The 19592-nt window shown below is 41.6% G+C and overlaps 1 protein-coding gene across 1 annotated transcript; it reads left to right on the forward strand.

Moving 5' to 3' along the window:
• Nucleotides 1–1098: 1098 nt before the first annotated feature.
• Nucleotides 1099–3776, forward strand: LOC309796243 (melanoma antigen preferentially expressed in tumors-like; the record flags this gene model as incomplete). The annotated part of the gene is given in 4 exon segments (XM_082609289.1): nt 1099–1388; nt 1843–2436; nt 3266–3419; nt 3423–3776. Coding segments are annotated over 4 exon segments (1392 nt in total).
• Between the last annotated feature and the right edge of the window lie 15816 nt (nt 3777–19592).

Below are 19592 nucleotides of genomic sequence, written 5' to 3' on the forward strand. Positions count from 1 at the left end.
TGTTTAATAACTGATAGTTTGATTAATATGTGTCTTGGTGTTTTTCTCCTTGGGTTTATCCTGTATGGGACTCTGTGTGCTTCCTGGACTTGGTTAACTATTTCCTCGCCCCCTTCTCTGGAGCTCCTTTAAGCAGCGCTCCAAAACCCCTCTCCTTGAGCAGCAGGAAACAATGAGGCAAGTAAAAGTCTCTTGTCTTTTCGGCAGCTCCAGACTTTTTCCCTGAGTCCCTCTCAGCTAGCCGTGGAACACAATACCCCTTCAGGCTGTTTTCATGCAGCCACCCCCAGTCCTCTCCCTGGGATCTGAACTCCGAAGCCTGAGCCTCAGCTCCCAGCCCCCGCCCGCCCCGGCGGGTGAGCAGACAAGCCTCTCAAGCTGGTGAGTGCTGGTCGGCACCAACCCCCTGAGCTGGAATCTCTCCGCTTTTTCCTCTGCACCCCTGTTGCTGCGCTCTCCTCCATGGATCCAAAACTCCCACCCTCGCCACCAGCAGTCTCTGCATCCTAGTGTGTGGAAACCTTTCCTCCTTCACAGCTCCCTCCCACTGGTGAAAGTCCTGTCTCTATTCTTTTGTCTCTGTTTTTTCTTTTTTCTTTTACCTAACCAGGCCCTTGGGGAGTTTCTTGCCTTTTGGGAGGTCTGAGGACTTCTGCCAGCATTCAGTAAGTGTTCTGTAGGAGTTGTTCCACATGTACACGTATTTCTGATGTATTTGTGGGGAGGAAGGTGATCTCCATGTCTTACTCTTCCTTCATCTTGAAGCTCCTCAAGAGGAAATAATTTGACGAAGTCAGCTAGCTGGTAAGCATTGTCTTCTGCTAACTTACCTCTGATTTCTAATGGCATTTTATCTCATGTAAATGTGTGTGTGTGTGTGGGCGCGTGTGCGTGTGTGTACACATATATAATTAAATTACACAAAAGTCCATTTTCATTCTATTCCTATAGTAGTGGTCACTTGAGTTGGCCCTATGATTGACCACATACTTATTCAATAAGTGTTTTTTCCATAGCTAACCCTGGAAGCAAACAAGTGACTATAGATATCTTCTCAGGATTTCTCAATATTCTCCACTCTGAAGCAGGTTTTTGAAGATGGACCAAAAGACCACAGTCACCCTCCTTGAGCTTGCTGCAAAGAGTCTGCTGAATAATGAGCCTGCAGCTATCCATGCCCTGGACGAAATCCCAAGAGACCTCTTTGTTCCATTGTTCAACGCTGCCTTCTTGGGTGGGCATAAGGCGATGCTAATGGCAATGGTGAGGGTTTGGCCTTTTTGCTGTCTCCACATTTGGTCATTGAACACACGGGAGTCATACTATGACATCTTGGAAGCCATGACTGATGGTCTGCAGATCCTCCCTGCCCAAAACTCAACCTCTTGGTAAGACTATGACGAGTGGAGACACAGGGAGTCAGCAGGAGGGTATGCTGTAGCCTGGGGCAAGGGAATACCTAACCATCTCCCAACAGTAGCCAACGGTGAACACTGCAGTCTTTGCAGAGCTGTCGGTCAGCACTTGGGGTCACCTTCGGGACTCTATTGCCTTATACAGTTGATTATAGAATAGAGGTGCTTGAGGATACTATGAATGGATTTGAGTGTGATTACACACAAGTGGAATATGGGCATTGAGACAGGGAAAGCCTGGAGGTGAAGGAGGGGGTGGGGAAAGGATGAAAGACGCTGCATTTGTGTGGAAAGAACTTCTTGGTGAATGGCAGTGAAGTGAAAACCAGGGTTAAAGTGCTCCGTCCCTGCTTCTCATCATTGATCTTTCTGGGTTATATTAAAATCAGCTATCTCTCATGTGTTCTGTCTCTTCCTTTCCTTCCAGGGGGCCCAGACTGAGGATCCTAGATTTAAGGCATGACCCGGACTGTAAGACAATATGCTCTGAGATTGGGACCGCATTCCCTTTCTGTTTTAAGTCATGCAAATACTCTCAGCACTCTATCCTTAAGATAGAAGAAGCTCAGCATAGTGTCAGGTGCCTCGGGATTGGTAATTCCGGGTCTGAGACTCAGTCAGCTCAGGAACCCATGGAATTACTAGTGGATATTTCCCTCAACAGTACCTTGAGAACAGAGCAATTCCTCTCTTTCCTTTGTAGTAAAATTCAGCAGAACTTTGGGTCCTTGCACGTCTGCTGCAGAGATTTGCAAATCGATAGAATGTCTGGCCACAGAAATATCCTGCAGTTTCTTGATCTGGGGTGCATTGATCACCTGGAAATGGATCAGGCTGATCTGAGTGAAGTCCTCACCCTTTTGGCTCGGGTGATCCACCTTACTCTGTGTAACATCCCCTTTAACTCTTATAAGAGAAGGAATTTCATATCTATTCTCCTCTGCCTTGGGCAGCTGGACAACCTCCAGGAGCTCAGCTTGCCTTTCGTCTGCCTCACAAATCAACTGCACAAACTGCTCAGGTGAGGGGATGGGGAGGAACCTGTGTTCCTTGAACACCTCATTGTTAAGACAGAAGAGACCATGCTTGGATCTTCCTAAGCTCCTTGTAACCCATTTCTCTTTCTGCCTCAGCGTAGGCACTGCTGGGACTTTGAACCTAGCCAGGGGAGAGAGGGATACCTTATGGTGAGCAGCAGATGAGGTTAGAAAAGGAAGCTGTGCTCATACATTCATTCTTTCAGTGACCGTGGGCAGACACTATAATAAGTCTGTAAATATGTTGGTGAAAAAGACTCAGTCCTTCTCCTATTGGACTTTACAGCTCTCTGGAGAGGAAGGGGAGGCATTCAGATGGAGAAACATTAAGCTATAGGACTAATGCACATGCCCATGGATGGGCCCCAATAGTTAACACTGCCAGATAATTTTGCTCCTGTATTTCCCCCAAGCCTTAGACCCTGAATGGAGAGCTTGTCATCTGGGAACTAGTCAAAGGAAACCCTCAGTTGGCTGCTTTCCCAGACCCATCCTCGCCAAATAAGTGAATCAGATCCAACACTGATTATGTCATATATACTAAGTGCATGCAATTTCTTCACTTAATCTTTCCTGCAGTTCTTTATAATAATTACTACCGTGCACATTTTCAAGATTAAATCCCTGTACCTCAGAGTTGTAAAGTAACTTTCTCAAGGTCACAAATCTATAAAGTCTGATCCCAAAGTCCACATTGTTAACCACCTATTGCAAACCGTGAACACAGTACTTTATTCTAGAGCCTTAGGTACCTATAATTTGGGGCTCATTGCCCTCATTCTTTGAAATAACCTTATGTTTTTCTCTCTATAGAGTTGTGCCACGTCAGTTGGATACACTGTATCTACCTTACTGTAGCCTTTCTAACAGAGATGTCACTGTCCTGTCCGAGAGCTCTCAGGCCACCCACCTAAACGAACTGAGTCTCAGTAACAACAAGATCTTCTCAGAAGTTTATGAGCCCTTCTAGGCTCTGCTGGAGAAGGTTTCAAGCACCCTGCAACATCTGGAGATAAACAATTGTATGATAACTGATTCTACTCTGTCTGCCGTCCTCCCAGCCCTGAGCCACTGTACCCACATCCGTGTCCTTAGCTTTGCCTTCAATCCCATTATGATGCCTGTGTTCAAGAGCCTTCTGCAGCACTTGACATCCTTGATGAAGCTGAAGTATGTGATTTATCCTGCCCCTCTCCATTGCTACGAGGAAGGGAATTTTCATGACAGTTTGGACCGACAGAAACTTGCTGAAGTTCAGGCTCAGTTGGAGGCGATGCTGCACGGGGCACAGCGGGACGACATGAATTGGGCCACTTGTTCATAGTGATTTCCACAGTACAAGGAGGTGTTTCAACACTGATGTGTGGCCATTAAAGCGTTCACTTTTTTCTTTTTTCTTTTTTTTTTTTGCCTGAAACCCAAGTTTGTAGAGACACATATGTAAAGTTCTAATGTTCTAGGAAACTGGGTTAGGAACAGTGGATAGGTAAACTGATCTCCATAAAAGCGGAACTTTAAAAAGGAAATAGAGGAATTTGAAAGGTCCACTGGGTCTCTTGCCCACTGCCCTCTACATCTTCTGGTTACTAACCACAGTGCTGGGTATGTGATGTAAGCTGACCCAGTCATGGTACATCAATTCCTTATCCACACTGACTGGTTCACTTATCCATTTTGGGCACTTTACACAAGTCAGATCAATTGAAACTCTTCCTAGAGGTGGTAGTTTTTGAATAATTTTACCCTCTAGGGACCTGCAGTCTTCTTGTGTTTCTGATTACCTCAGGTGGCTTATGAGAAACTATATGCAACTAAAAGGAAACAAACAAACTATGCCCACTACCTACTGGTATCTTCATCAGCATATTGCTGCCTGATTTCCCAGGTCTCAGATCCCTGTCTCCATTATTCCTTATTCCACACACATTCACCAAGCATCTGTTATGATTTAGGTACTTTTCCAGGTGCTAAGAAAGATAAAGTCCCTGATCTCACTCAGAGTGTAGACATTCCTATGATTTATCAGTTTCTCTAGTCTTTCTTAGAGGACTTGGGAAATTACTTATTCCCTCACAACATAGTATTTTTTTCACTTTTTCCCCTTACATAGTCTGCTCAAATAATATTGGCCTTTTTACCCTGTTGGATAGCTGCTCAGGCCTCAGGTCATGGCTTAAATATTACCTCCTCAGGTAAGTTTTCTCTTACTTCCCCATTTAAGTAGATTTATTCTTCTACTGCTTTTTCTTAAGGTACCATGTGAATTTCCTTCATGGTACACATTGTTGCATATGTATTTGCTCCCTCTGCTCTTCCACTAGAGTTGCACTGCTCAGTATGGTGCACACTAACCATATGTGGCTTCTGAACTCTAGAAATCTGGCTACTCTCAAATGTGATGTACACTAGGTGTTGAACGCACACTGTTTATCCAAGAGTTAGCAAGAAACTAAGGATGTAGAATAACTAATTGCTAATTTACATGTATTGTTTACATGTTGAAATGATAACATACTGCATATCAAAGACAGTAAAGGTAAAAGAATGTAAATTAAATTCTTTATATCCTTACGTGTTAAAATGATAGCATTGTATTTCAAAGACTTAGCAAGAAAAATGTTATAATTACCTGTTTATATGTCAACGTGATAAAACATTGCATTCCAAAGACTAATTGATAGAAAATAAAGTTAATTAATAGGTTGTTCCTACTGTTTGTATGTTGAAATGGTAACATAGAAAATGTCAAAGATCTGATAACAGAAAAGAATGGAAAAATAATTAGTATTTTGTGTATAGTGTTTCCTGGTTGAAATGAAAACAGATTGCATTTTCCTTGTTGAAATGAAAACAGATTGCATTTTCCTTGTTGAAATGAAAACAGATTGCACTTTAAAGACTTAGTAAGAAAGAAGAATGTAAAAGTAATGAATGATGTTTACATTGTTTCCTTGTTGAAATGATAACACACACATTTTAAAGACTCAGTAAAAGATTTTTTACAATTATTTTTTCTTGTTGCTTACATGTTGAAGTGATAAACTGCATTTCAAAAACAGAGAAAATGATGTAAAATTTAATTAATACTTAATAAAAATAGTTAATAACTTGTTCTTACCTCCAGTTTGCTACTGCATTTCTGACTTAGAAAGACAAACATGTTAAATAAATTGTATAGGTTGTTGCTTTGTTGAAATGATAACACATGGCATTTCAAAGACATCATAAAATAAGAATGCAACAAGGCCACCAGTACCCTGACACAAAAGCCAGACAAAGACACTACAGAAAAAGGAAATGAGAGGGCAATATCTTTTATGAATATAAATGAAAAGGTCCTGGACAAAATATTAGCGAAACAAATCCAACAATACATCAAAAGGACCATACACCATAAATCACTTAGGATTTATTCCAGGGTCACAAGGATGATTCAACATTTGCAAATCAATCAGTGTGAGACACCACAGCAACAAATTGAAAGATAAAAATCACATGATTATCTCAATAGACGCAGGAAAACTTTTGACACAGTTGAACATCCATTCATGACAACAACTCTCAACAAAGTGTGTATAGATGGAACATGTTGCAACATGATAAGGGCATTTACGATAAACCCACAGCCAACATCATAGTGAATGGTGAAAAGCTGAAAGACTTTCCACTAAATTCAGGAGCAAGGAAAGGATGCCCACTCTCACCAGTTATATTTAACATAGTATTGGAAGTCCTAACCACAGCAATCAGACGAAAAAAGAAATAAAAGGTACCCACACTGCAAGGGAAAATGTAAAACCATTACTCTATGCAGATGACATACTTTGTATAGAAAGTTCTAAAGCCTCCAGCCCAAAACTATTAGAACTAATGAATGAATTCAGCAAACTTTCAGGATCCAAGATTAACATACAAGAATTTGTTGCATTTCTATACACTAATAATAAAATATCACAAACAAAGTTTTTTTTTTTAAACTCCTGCACCACTCAGCCAAGCTAGGGATACTGCGGGGTCTCTGAGGCCTCTTCTGTGGATTCACCTACTCTGCCCCTCTTGTTCCATCTTGGGAAGGAAGTGTTTGGATGATACACGCCTTTTCTCAATTGCACAAAGCCAGGACATATGCTGACAGACGGCCTCCTGTTTATTTTCCCCATTTTGGTACCCTGAAGTTTTTAAGGTATGTCTGTTCTCACCATCCAGCAGAGTGGTGCCAGTTCTCTTTATGCACATGTGCATGATCTTTTGAGGCATGAGTGCACCTTCTGCAGGGGTGTCCATGAAATGCCGGTTCTGAGGGGGACAGGAACATGGAGTGCTGGATATGCTCGTGGGCAAATTCAGGCTTCTGTAGGTGATGGGTCCTATGAGGTTTGTAGGGTACAGTCTGTGAGGCAGTTAGAAGAACTGCAGCCCTTTGTTGAGCTTGGTGCCCTGTGTGCTGTGAGCCCTTGCTCTTTCCCCTTCTCCTTGCTATCCCAAGACTATTCAGCCATGCTCATCGCCTCTGGGTTCTGGGTTTGGGCAAGAAAGAAGTGGGATTCCTGGGCAGCGGCTAGCACCACTGGGTATTCAGGTGCTCACCACACTCTCACTAACCCCCATGGGAGGAATTGCAGGCCTAGTGCATCTATCGAGGCATTGATATGTGTAGCCTTGGGGGAAGTTTGATATTGGTAGGGTGAAGCTGTTCTTCCTACTCTTTTCAACGTGTCTGTCCTTGGATTTCTTTTTAATGGATCAGGGTGTTGGGGCTTCATCACTGGATACTGAGGCCCCCACAAAAACACACTGGCCCATGACTGATTAGGCAAAATGTTTATTTGGAGACTCCTATTCTGCCAATTTCCTGACGTCACACTCTAGAATTATGTTCTGAATGGGAAAATATTTGACTGGATAAAAAGAAGCAGCCCAGGAAAAAGTTCATTCTCGACTAGTACTATGAAAATCTATGAACCACAATTTTATTTTCAATTGTTTTTACATGGAAGGGGTTTCCAAATTGTACTGGAGAGTCATATCATGACAAACGACACAGCTCATGATTAAACACCCAGTACAGAATACGTATCTTCTCACTTCTCTCCATCCTTTGCCCGGAAGAAATTTTAATTGTGGATATAATTTCCTATTTCCATGACATGGTAATCCTCACAGGATGAGACTCTTTTCGAACTATTATATTCAAACTAGGACTGTTGAATTTTACATCGTGATGGTTGGTGGGGAGGGATATTCAACTCTTCGCCACAGGACAGTAACTGCAACCGTTTCTCTTCTTTTGAGGTGGATGGACCTAGAGTCTGTCATACAGTGTGAAATAAGTCAGAAAGAGAAAAACAAATACCGTATGCTAACACATATATATGTAATCTAAGGAAAAAAAAAAAAAGGTCGTGAAGGACCTAGTGGTAAGATGGGAATAAAGACACAGACCTACTAGAGAATGGACTTGAAGATATGGGGAGGGGGAAGGGTAAGCTGTGACAAAGTGAGAGAGTGGCATGGACATATATACACTACCAAACGTAAAAGAGATAGAAAGTGGGAAGCAGCTGCATAGCACAGGGAGATCAGCTCCGTGCTTTGTGAGCGCCTGGAGGTGTGGGATAGGGAAGGTGGGAGGGAGGGAAATGCAAGAGGGAGGAGATATGGGAACGTGTGTATATGTGGCTCGTTCACTATCTTGTAGGGCGGAGGCTGGCAAACCATTGTAAAGCAATTGTGCTCCAATAAAGAAGTTAAAAAAAAAAAAACACTGACAGTAAACTTACTTCCATATATCTTAACGAATTTCACAAAGGAACAAAGAAAAACAGGTTCTGAATGCAACTTGCATAATGATACAGCCCCATCTGATGCTATCTCCTGTGTACTGTTTCTAGGTAAGTCAACTTTGCTTTCTGACAATAAAGTCACATAGGACATCTAGTTCAGTTGTACATAAGTGTGTTAGAACCAGAAGAATTTGAGTATTTACCTTTAGGGAAACAGCATCACAACTGTTCTCTTGCTCCCCTTTCCCACTTCTCTGTGTTACAGAAAGCCACTCCTCCTTCTAAAACCGCTGGCACCAACTTCCAATGTGGCCACCTCAAAACAAAAAAGATAAAAGAAGGAAATTTTGTTCCCATGAAATCCTGCCAAATCACATGCAAGAGAAATGGTTTATCATGCTGCCTAAACACAGTGCCTGATAAATGTAATGCCTAAACTGGACTCCAGATACACAGGTGTTTAACCATAGAGTTTCTTCCCTGCCCCCTTGATATATAGTAGAGGGTGGTGACAGGGCCCCACTGATGTAACTAAATGTTTTTAAAAGGTCCTGAGGAACTCCTGATCATCATCTCAGAGAAAGAATGATTGATTTGAGTTATCAGGTCTGACAGGAGCAAAATCTGACATAAGAGGGATAATGAGGAGGCCAGAATTGGTCTTTTGGTCAAAAAAGTTGACCCCAGTCACCATCAGGTGAGCATAGTTAGGCTCGATAAAATTGTTCTGCATCTTGCACTGTTGATCTGCTCATCTGTATCTAATTATAACAACTATATCAAGTCTTCGTGTCAGATTCCTTCCTATGACTACATGGAGATATTTCCTAAATCCAGCATAAAGTTTCATAATAGGCTCTATTTTAAATAAAGATATGCCTCCTTTATTGTCTCCTGAATTTATGTGTCCCACAAATAATTCTCCACAGTTACATGAGACACAGTGACCTGCACGAATAACAGTTTTCTCTTACTATTCTATACCCCAAACTAGGACATTTCTCAGTAGGCCTAGAACCACAGAGTCTCTTGTCTTTTCTAAATACCTCAACTTTAACCACAGTGGAAAATTTGATCTGTTGCATTTTCTTCAGCTCATTTATGCAGCCATGCCACATTGCAGGAACCTAGAAAAATAATCCGAACAATGTATAACATTGTTTACCAAAGCCAACAAACCAGAAAGATCAGATCACACTTATTTTGGACATACTGATGATCCTGCAGTTTCCCACACAAATCAGCAAAATAGGTGTTTCTGGATTTGCAATACAAAAACCCCTACAATATATATTCTCCTACTCCTTTCTCTGTTCTTTCTGGGGAGACACAGACAGAATATACACTGTAAAATCGAATGAATTCAGATTCCACTCATTTGTAATTTTGTAAATCAGGCACGGGGAGTATGATGACTAAACTGTATGATATCTACTTTTCAGTGTTTATTTAAAAGAAGGAAATGTTTTCAGCTATCATCAAGCAATTCATAAACCACTCATATACAAATGTTTCACATATTAGATATACGTTTATATCTATACACAAACCTTAAATACAGGCCATGAAATAGACTCAGATTTGACTGTGTCTAATTAGCGTGGCATCCCAAAGAGATCTCTCATGATCTCAACTTTTCAGTAACTGGGGCTGATTTCCCAGATTTTGTGAATTAGTAAGGTTAAACCAAATGTTACCTTCCAGTGAGGAGCCTGGTGGGTGAGCAGAAATCAGAGTCTGGAACCAGACGGCGTGTGGGCCACTCTTGGTGTGCCAACTGCAATATCCGTGACCTCTTAGTCAAGTGATTGATTTAATACCTCTGGGCTTCAGTGTTCGCATCTGTAAAGTTCCATAACAGTACGTAATCTATAGAGTTACTTCTCTTAAATGAGTTATCCTTCTAGAGTGCGTGGCCCGAAGTCATCACTATACACTTTTCCTCCGAAATTAAAAGCTACAACTCATTAGATTTGCTTTAATTTCCTTTAGACCTGAAAGAAACTGAAGTCAACAGCGCTTACCTGTACCACTGCTTAGGCTCTTAACAGTAGTTTCTACAGCATGCCGAGAACTGTGGTTTTGGGGAGGACATATTTCATCCTTATGTGTTAATTTGTTATGTGTTAAATTTCATGTGTTAACGGTGGGAAAAAAGCACATAAAATTAACACATTAGAGAGGGGTGGGTGTACGTAAAACCCAAGCTTGTGTGCTTAGAAGTTTACTCGGAGGCACCAACATCATGGAGGAGATAAGGAATGTGGGCAATCTCAGATCTCCTGTTCTCCCAAAGGTAATGTTCCCCTGAAACTTGCAGATCAAGTAGAAACCTACTGTCATTGGACCCTACTGTCAGAAAGCTGACTCAGCCCTCCCAGGCACATGAGCTGTGTGGGTTGCTAAGGGTGCGGGTCATGTGGATGCTGCCCTCCTGTGGACAATAGTTACCTGACAGGCCAAGCCCTTCTTGTCTGGTCAGAACCCTGGGCTCTTAAACCCAAAGGGCATGTGGTCTCTTTGGCCCTCTTGCTGCCATGGCCCTGTGGTAGATCCAGCCCTTCAAGTCACTAGAGCGTGGTGGACTCCGAAACCCTGCATGTCACGTGGCTCCTTCTCTCATGTGACCCTGACTAGCCACAGCATGTGGTAGCCTCAGCCCTTGATGTGATCTACTGCTTAGGGTTATGTGGATGCTATAGTCTGGTACACTTCCCAGCATGGTACATGTCACGTTCAGCAATCTCCATCACGTGAAGGTTGTGGGCTACTAAACACTGTAAATCCATGTATGGGCAACAGTGTGGCTCCTACCACACGTGGCACCCAAGATTCTTCCACTCATGTGAGATCTACAGCTTCTGGACTGCTGTTGTTCAAGTGGACCTTATGGTCATGTGCCACCACGGGGTCACGTGAGACTCAGGCCGCTCAGGCATGTGAAGATTGAGGGCTCCTCAGTTCGGTGGATCAGGTGGTCTTTGACGTCATGTGATCACCTATGGTCTTGCAGGATGGGCTGCCCTTTAAGAGTGGGGAGGGTCTATTTAACTGCAGTTCGGCTTAACCTCCAGAAGAGTCATACCCATAGGTGCAGAAGACCTTTAGACCTGTGGTGGTCGCTCTGGCTGAGGGGGGACATTGAGGAGACTCTGGCTCATATCCCAACCTTTCCACCAACTTTAATATCCTGCCACGGTGGGTAGTACTCGGGTAGGAGGTGCCCCCGCCAGTACTAGAATTTTACTCAGGGAACTGGGCATTTAGAGGCACACAAGCAACTTCAGACCGAGGTCTGCAAAGAGCCGAGGGCCCAAGAGAGAGTGTGGACGGAGGCGGGGGGCGAGAGGGGGCTTCTGGACATGGCCTAACTGTTGTACAGCTGGCTGAGAAAGCCTGTGGGTGTGTGCGACCTGAACCTGGACTGACGGGAGCAGCTTCTGGTAGGGAGTGAAGTGGAGAAGGAGAATGGCCTGGCCTGGGTGGGTGGGGCAGCCGTGGACGGGGTGGCTGGGGTTCATGGACTTGGATGTCATCTCTCAGCAACAGGGTCCTGGTCCGTCATGAAAGTGGTGTTGAATGAGTCAAGGTGAGCAAATAGCAAAATTGTGTTTACATTTATGGGGGAGAAATACTTCTTGATACTTGGCTCAAGAATATTGTCACTTGTGATAATTTATATTACATGATGCTTAAATAATCCACTTTATTTTTCTCTCACTTCAGCATTTCCAAGCTTGTTTTGCAAAACACTAGGGCCACAAAAAATAGCGAAATAGGACTCTACTTCAGAGACATATGGAACATACAGGACTACTGTTAAATGAATTTCCATACCGTAGGATGTTTTTTAGATAATATGGTAATATGCAATATGAATGTCAAAGGGAGGGATAGTTTCCCCAACTTATGCGGGGATGATACATTTTTCCACAGAGCATCTGAGGAACGAGTGTTCCCAGAAAATATTCTGTGAAGACCTGTCCACACTAAATCTCCTACCACTTTAAAACCTTGTGCCTTTACTTACTAAGAGCAAGAGAATGTATGTTTATAATTATTATAATCTCTTCTTCTTCTCTTTAAGAAATTACTTATTGGTCTGAAATGCATTTTATCTTATCACATCAGCCAGACTCTCTCCTGCTTAAATCTATTCACTTTTTAGTCTTAAAAGGTAACATCAATTTCTAAACATATGTGTGATAGCATGGTGGCAAAGAGAAGTGCATAAGTGCAAATCATTAAGCAGTCTTATCTATAGCAACAAATACAGTGCGCCCCTCTGGAAAACAAAGTACAACTTACCTATCAGGATGAGCAGACACCATACCTCTCATTGTATACAAATATCCCACACATTTCCAAAACACTTTTATTATTATGTAAGAATTAAAGCTCCCATGTTTTGAGGCGCCATTATATGTCAAGCACTGTGATAATCTCGTCATGTAAGTTAAGTCATTTCACCCACAAAAAAAATCCTGAGAGGGTGTTATTTCAGTTGGCAGATGAGACACGTGAGTCAGGAGAGGCTGAGCTATGCTGTGGTCATAGACAATCCTCAAATCTCACTGGCTTATTCCTCACTCCCACTACATGTCCATGGCAGGTGCACATCCATCACAGGATAGTGGATTTCGGAGATCTGATCTCTTCTTACTGGAATGACTTGGAGACTGAACCCGACAGAGCAGCCACCATCTAGAAAGTTGTCATTTACTGTGCTTGAGGGAAAGAGGGCCCTGTGCCTGAAGGGAGGTCTCACACCAACAACCATATGTTGTGGCCCAGAATTATTTCACATATCACTCAAACCCATTAGCCAGAACTAGTCACATTTATGGCCCCGCCCAAACAAAGGGGATAAAGCAAGAAGTGCAGTTCTGCCAGGAGCCTGGAACAGGGGAGAAGTGGAAACACTTGGCAAACAGGACCACTGACTGCTGCATGATACAACTGGAATGCAGAGAGATTGAGCACTTGTGTAAAGTCACATGGGCAGTAAGGGACAGAGCAGGATTTGAATCCAGACAGGTATGTTTTCAAAGTCGAGGTTCTTTACATACTCTTTTCTATATTGTATGCTATTCTCTTGAATGAAATACATATATATTCTTGACCCCTGGCCTACGTGGGGGTTGGGGATGCCGACCCCCTGCACAGTCAAAACTCGGCAGATAACTTTTGAGTCCCGCCAAAACGTAACTACTAATAGCCTACTGTTGACTGGAAGCCTTCCCAATAACATAAACAGTGGATTAACACATATTTGTGTGTTATATGTGTTATATAGTGTATTTTTGCAATAAAGTAAGCCAGAGGAAAGAAAATGTTTTTAAGAAAATCATAAGGGAGAGAAAATACATTTACAGTACTGTACTGTATTTATTGATACCGAAAGTTTGCATCATCTGCTTACAAAATGAATCGCCTGTCCGTCTGTACCAACATCAATACTGTCTTATATGATACAAAACATGGTACATGTTATATGTACTGCTAACACTAGACAGCAAAATTAGAAAGATTGGGTGAAAAAGAAATTCATATCTATTAAGAGGAATAGGGATTTATGCATTGATAATGAAGAAGCAGCAATATGATTGCTTTATGGTTGTCTAGTGTGATGGATACCATTGCTTCATGTTAGCCTAGACCATACGCTAAATACGCTAATGAATGAATCATTATAAAACTTTTATGGCATACAGTATCACAGTCATATTCATAATACAGCATTGGAAACATTGTTATACTAAAAAAAGCACATACCTGTGGTGATGATAGTCTGATGCGTAGTTTCTCCAATTATGAGAGAGACAGAGACAGAGAGAGACAGAGAGACAGAGAGACATACTGAACGGGTATGTAATTCTTTGAAAGCAAAGTTAGAAAACAGTAAGAAAACAAACACGTCATTAATTTTTTATTAAATATCCCTCACCTTATGCCTGTGTAAGGATAGGCTATCCATTTCAATAACTGTCTTGTACACGATGTTCTACATGTGTATATTTTATACATTTGTTGAAAAAAATGTACGTATAAGCAGACCCACGCAGTTCAAACCCTGTTGTTCCAGGGTCAGCTGTACTTATAGTAGAGATCCTATTACTTCAGTGCTCCAGTTCCCTCTTCCTTAATCATCTGATGTGCCAACAGTGGAACTGAATAGACGTGGTGGCAGGGGCAGCACTGCAAAGCTTTGGGGCTCCTCCAAACAGATGAATGGATTGGGTATTTGAGTGTTCATTATATTCAAACATAAAAATTAGAAAATAAAACCTGGAGTTAGATGAAAAGCCTGTTCATGGATCATTTACTTTATAAAAATTAATCCCATGTCTTTCCACTCTTGTCAAGGAAAAATAATAAAAATAAGAACAGAAATTAATGGAACTGATAGGAGATATGACAGAGTTCAATAACAACAAAAAAATGCTAGCTGCAAATATTTTAGAGAGATAAGAAAATAAGTACACATCTGGCAACAAGGGTCAAGAAAATTAGAGATAAGGCACAGAGAAGCCACTCTGAAATGAGAAAAGCTGTCACACTTTCAGTTTCAGCAAAGATTCAAAAGATACAACAGTGTTATGGAAAAGATATGCTGATAAATTTAAAATTTACAGAAAACAGATAAATCCCAGAGAAAAACACGATTTTCCATGCTAAAGAAACAGAAAGTCTTAATATTATTAAAAGTATTCTTGACAAAGAATACACGAGAAGGCAAAATTATTAGCCAATCTCATATAGTTACACAAATGCAAAAAGTATACATTAATTAATAGCAAGTTAAATCCTGCCATGGCTAACACAGGAAACACAGGATGACAAAGTCGTGTTTAACCCCAAGCATGCCACGTTGGTTTAACATTAGGAGATCTGTGAAGATAATTTAGCCCATTAGTGAAATAAAGGAAGGAGGAAAGGAGGATGATCACAAAATATTCAGTAAACAAAGGCCTACAAAAATTGAACCAACCAATCAGCAGTAAAACTGACAATAACAGGAATTCTCAGCAATTCATAAATTGAAAGATGTTTCTTTAGACTGACAACAAATATTAAAAAAAGAGTAAACTTCATCAAACATTATATTTAAGAGCGAAACGTTGGAAGCATTCCCTTTAAAATCAGAAGAGAGACAAAGATGACTTACATGACCATTTTGTTTAAGCATCACACTACATTTCCTAGGCAGTACAGTGAGCCAGAATGTATATATACATTTATACACATGTGAATTAATAAATGTGTACAAGGGAAAATAAAGCTGTCAAGAAAACATAGTTACCTTCATGTAAATTCAAGAGAGGCTAAGGAAATTAAGATTAATGACAGAGATTAATAAGTTTGTTGAGTATAAGACAAATATACACAAAATAATAGTGACAAGTACAAAGTACCGTTTTCATTCTGAATATACCATTTACAGAAGCAAATGTTATAATGTTCTATAAAATGAACTATGAATCGGATTCCACTGGCAACTCTTCAGACATACCTGAACACTCATATGCTTTCCTGTTCTTTAGTGAACAAAAAGCTAAAGACATGAATCCAGTGTCTCTGTGTGTGTGTGTGTGTGTGTGTGTACACATTAAGCAGAACACCTTACAGCTCGGTTTTAAATGGGATCTCGGTTGTATCAAGCATATGCACCATCCTGAGAATTGGAGGTGTAAATGAATGACATGGGAGCCACGTATGGCTCAGTGACTTGATTAGCTGTGTATGATGGGAGGGGTCTCTGGTTCTTATGGAGCAGTCACAGCAGAGTGCCTGGAATGCATACATATCAGATAGCACACAGGCAGCAGTGGTGTTTCAGCTATAGCAGTCCCAAAGCATGAGTGGACTTCCCCTGGCTGCACAGCATCCAAGCTGGCTTTTCTGGCCCTCACAGAGTTTTTGTCAGCTATGTAATATATTTTATTAACAACATCTTATTTTTATGAAATAGCTATTAGAACGAATAGCTGGCATAGGCAAGTGGGAACTTTGATTGATAGAGTCCTTGACACCAAAATTGGTTCAAGCCAAGAGCCCTGGAGGAAGTGGGAATCTGAGAAAAGTTATTTGGCTTAGGTGCAGCTGAAGACGGTAAGGATCCAACTGACATTAGAGGATGAAATATTGGTGTCCCATGGCACACAATGGTGAAACAGTTGCAGGAGTTGTCGCCTGTGGTCACTTGAATGAAATGCCTTTGAAGTCAATGTGTCCGTGGTCCAAACAGATGCTGTTAGGGACTCAGAGGAGGCTCCCTTCCCCACAGCACTGAGAAACACATTAGTGCGGAGGGCATCTTCATCTTCGAAGTGTTCTGAAGTGGCTGACCTGTGTAGGCCACAGATGAGATGGGAGATCCCCTCATTTCACTGGGGATGTTGTGGTCCTGGAGTTGCAGGCCCAGTAGGAACACTTAACCTCCTGCCTCAAGGTGAGTGCTGTTTACCTTAATAAGCAGCAAGGCTGGAAGGGTAGTCACATTGGTTTGACCTACAGCAATCTTTGAAGGTGGCTAATTGATCAACAGATCCCTTGGATCTTGAAATATCTGAACATACTCTAAAGTTGCATTTGATCAGTGTAAAAACAAATAAAATATTAATAAGTATTGATTTATAATAAAATATAAGAACATAAAAATAAATAAATCAAGCTCTAGGCCTGGTGACTTGAGCTATCGTGATGGCGAATGGTAGTCTGTTAGTCAATTCCCTCACTTGACCCAGAACACGATGAATGAGTGGACTACTGAGGAAGGACCCTACAGTGAAGTCGCAAGTAACTACAGTAACTTTTCTTCCCAGCCTTAGCGAGCGGAACTGTCATCAACTTACCGCTGTTACTGTGCATTTGCTTTAAGGACACTTGCTCTAAGCCAGAGCTCAAAAAACTTTTCCTGGAAAGGGCCAGATGACCAATATTTGAGGCTTTGCAGGCCTTTCAGTTTCCGATGGAGCTATTCAGATCTGCATTGTAGAGCAAAAGCTGCCACTGACACAGCATGGCTCTCTTCCAATAAAACTTTATATACGGACAGGGACATGTGAATTTCAAATAATTTTCACATGCCAGGAGATACGATTCTTCTTTGGATTTTTTTAACCATTCGACTATGTAAAACATTCTTAGCTTGCAGGTCATAGAGAAACAGGCTCGTGGGCCATAATTTCCCAATCCCCACTGTAAGCTAATGGAATCACTAGGTCTCCAAAAAGAGCACTGAGTGGAAAGTCAGCAAAGTGAGGTGGCAGGCATTCCTAAGGTCTTCTGCCAAGCATAACCCCAAAGCTGATGCCTTTTAACATAGTGGTTTTCAACCTTGGTTACACACTGCAATCACATGAAGAGTTTTAAAAATGTGATTGCTTGGGTCTGCCCCAAAATCTGTTTTAATTGTTGTGGGTGTAGGCTGGCGCTAGTGATTTTTTCAATCTTCCCAAGTGACTGTAGTGTGTAAACAAGGTTGAGAACTGCCTAAACAATTTAAATGATGAGAGTGCAAGTATTTTACAATATTTAGTTTAAAAATCTTATAGTTGTGGTTTTGGAATAATAATATTCCAATAATGAATACATAGAATATTCCAATCATAATAAATACATAACCGTGCTCGAAAGTATGAAATAAGAATTCCCATGTAATAAATGGAGAATGCTCTTCTTCAAGGAAGGAAAGAAGGAAGGGAAGGAGCGAGGGAGGGAGGGAGCGAGGGAGGGAGGGAATGAGAAAGCACAGTGGTAAGGCAGGGGCCACCAGTGGTAGGGTCAGGGAGGAAGGCTAAACCACTGACGAGCCCAGAGCCAGGTATGGGTTAAAGCCAAGCACCCAGGAGCCCAGGGCTGACTCGACAGTGAAGTCTTCTCTTCAGGAGATGGTCACAACCCAGGGTAAGCGTGGAACGGACAGAGCAAACACAACACATGGAGTGACTGGCACTGAGGGAAAAGGAAAAAGAGAAAAGCCTGGAAAAGACCTAAATAGAGTATTTCCCTAGAGAGATAAAGGAGTGGTAAAGGTTGAAATTATATCCATTGTGTAAGAAGAGAACACTGACCAGGAAGATGGCTGATTGAACACAAGGGTGGACTTTCACTTCCTCCTGAAACTTCATTAAAACAACATGAAAGGTAAACAAATCAATACAATGGTATATTACCCAGGAATAAAAAGGCAAGAACACGGGTGGATCTCAAGAAAAAAAAATTATGCTAAGTTAAAGAAGCCAGACACAAAGGATTACAGGATGTGTGATTCCATTTATACGAAATTCTAGAGCAAGAAAGGCTAATATATAGAAATGGAAATCAGATCAAAGTTTGCATGGGGCCAGAGGAAGAAGAGGATATTAACTGGGATCCTTTAGGGAGAGTGGTACGTGTGCTATATGTTAATTAAGCTGGCGGTTAGCCCTAACCCCTGATTTTTACATGTAAGGAACCGGGCATCAGGAAATGTTGGGTGAGTCATGTAAAGTGTTGCAGCTTATTAATCAGCGAGGAGATACTCATATCTGCTTATCAATGATAAATTGTCCTGTTATGCTGTGTAAGGAGCCAACAGGTATAGTGCTTCACCCTAAGCACCTGGGAAGACGCTGACCCAGACACAAACATCCTTTTATACAAGCAAAGCATAGATCTGAACGAATAACTATTGTGAATTCCAATCACCCATTTATAAACATAGTTGACACTCTCACGCCTTCCTTTGCCGTGACTTCTTAATGTTAATTATTACACATAAAAGAATAGCGCTTCCCTGGTGGCGCAGTGGTTGAGACTCCGCCTGCCGATGCAGGGGACACGGGTTCGTGCCCCTGTCCGGGAAGATCCCACATGCCATGGATTGGCTGGGCCCGTGATCCATGGTCCCTGAGCCTGAACATCTGGAGCCTGTGCTCCACAACGGGAGAGGCCACAACAGAGAAAGGCTCTTGTACCGCAAAAAAAAAAAATACAACAGAAAAAACATAAGCATTCATTAATATCTTCTTCTGAGGAACCATACTGTAATATACAGTTTTATACCTTGAGTGTTTTTTTTTTTTCACATTGTATCATGTGGTGTCAGGAATATTCTGTCTTGCTTTTTGCAACCTACCACTTAAACACAATCCGTTTCCTTTCTTTTAAAATATCTTTAATGGAGTATAATTGCTTGCTTTACAATGGTGTGTTAGTTTCTGCTTTATAACAATGTGAGTCAGTTATACATATACATATGTTCCCATATCTCTTCCCTCTTGCTTCTCCCATGAGACTGGCAGCCACATTCACGGTGCTTCTTGCTGGTCCCAGGGGTCATAATATGGATCTTGTTCTCCCCCAAAACTGTG

The sequence above is a fragment of the Mesoplodon mirus genome, assembly GCF_964341445.2.
Source record: "Mesoplodon mirus genome assembly, chromosome: X".
In the NCBI taxonomy this organism is placed as follows: domain Eukaryota; kingdom Metazoa; phylum Chordata; class Mammalia; order Artiodactyla; family Ziphiidae; genus Mesoplodon; species Mesoplodon mirus.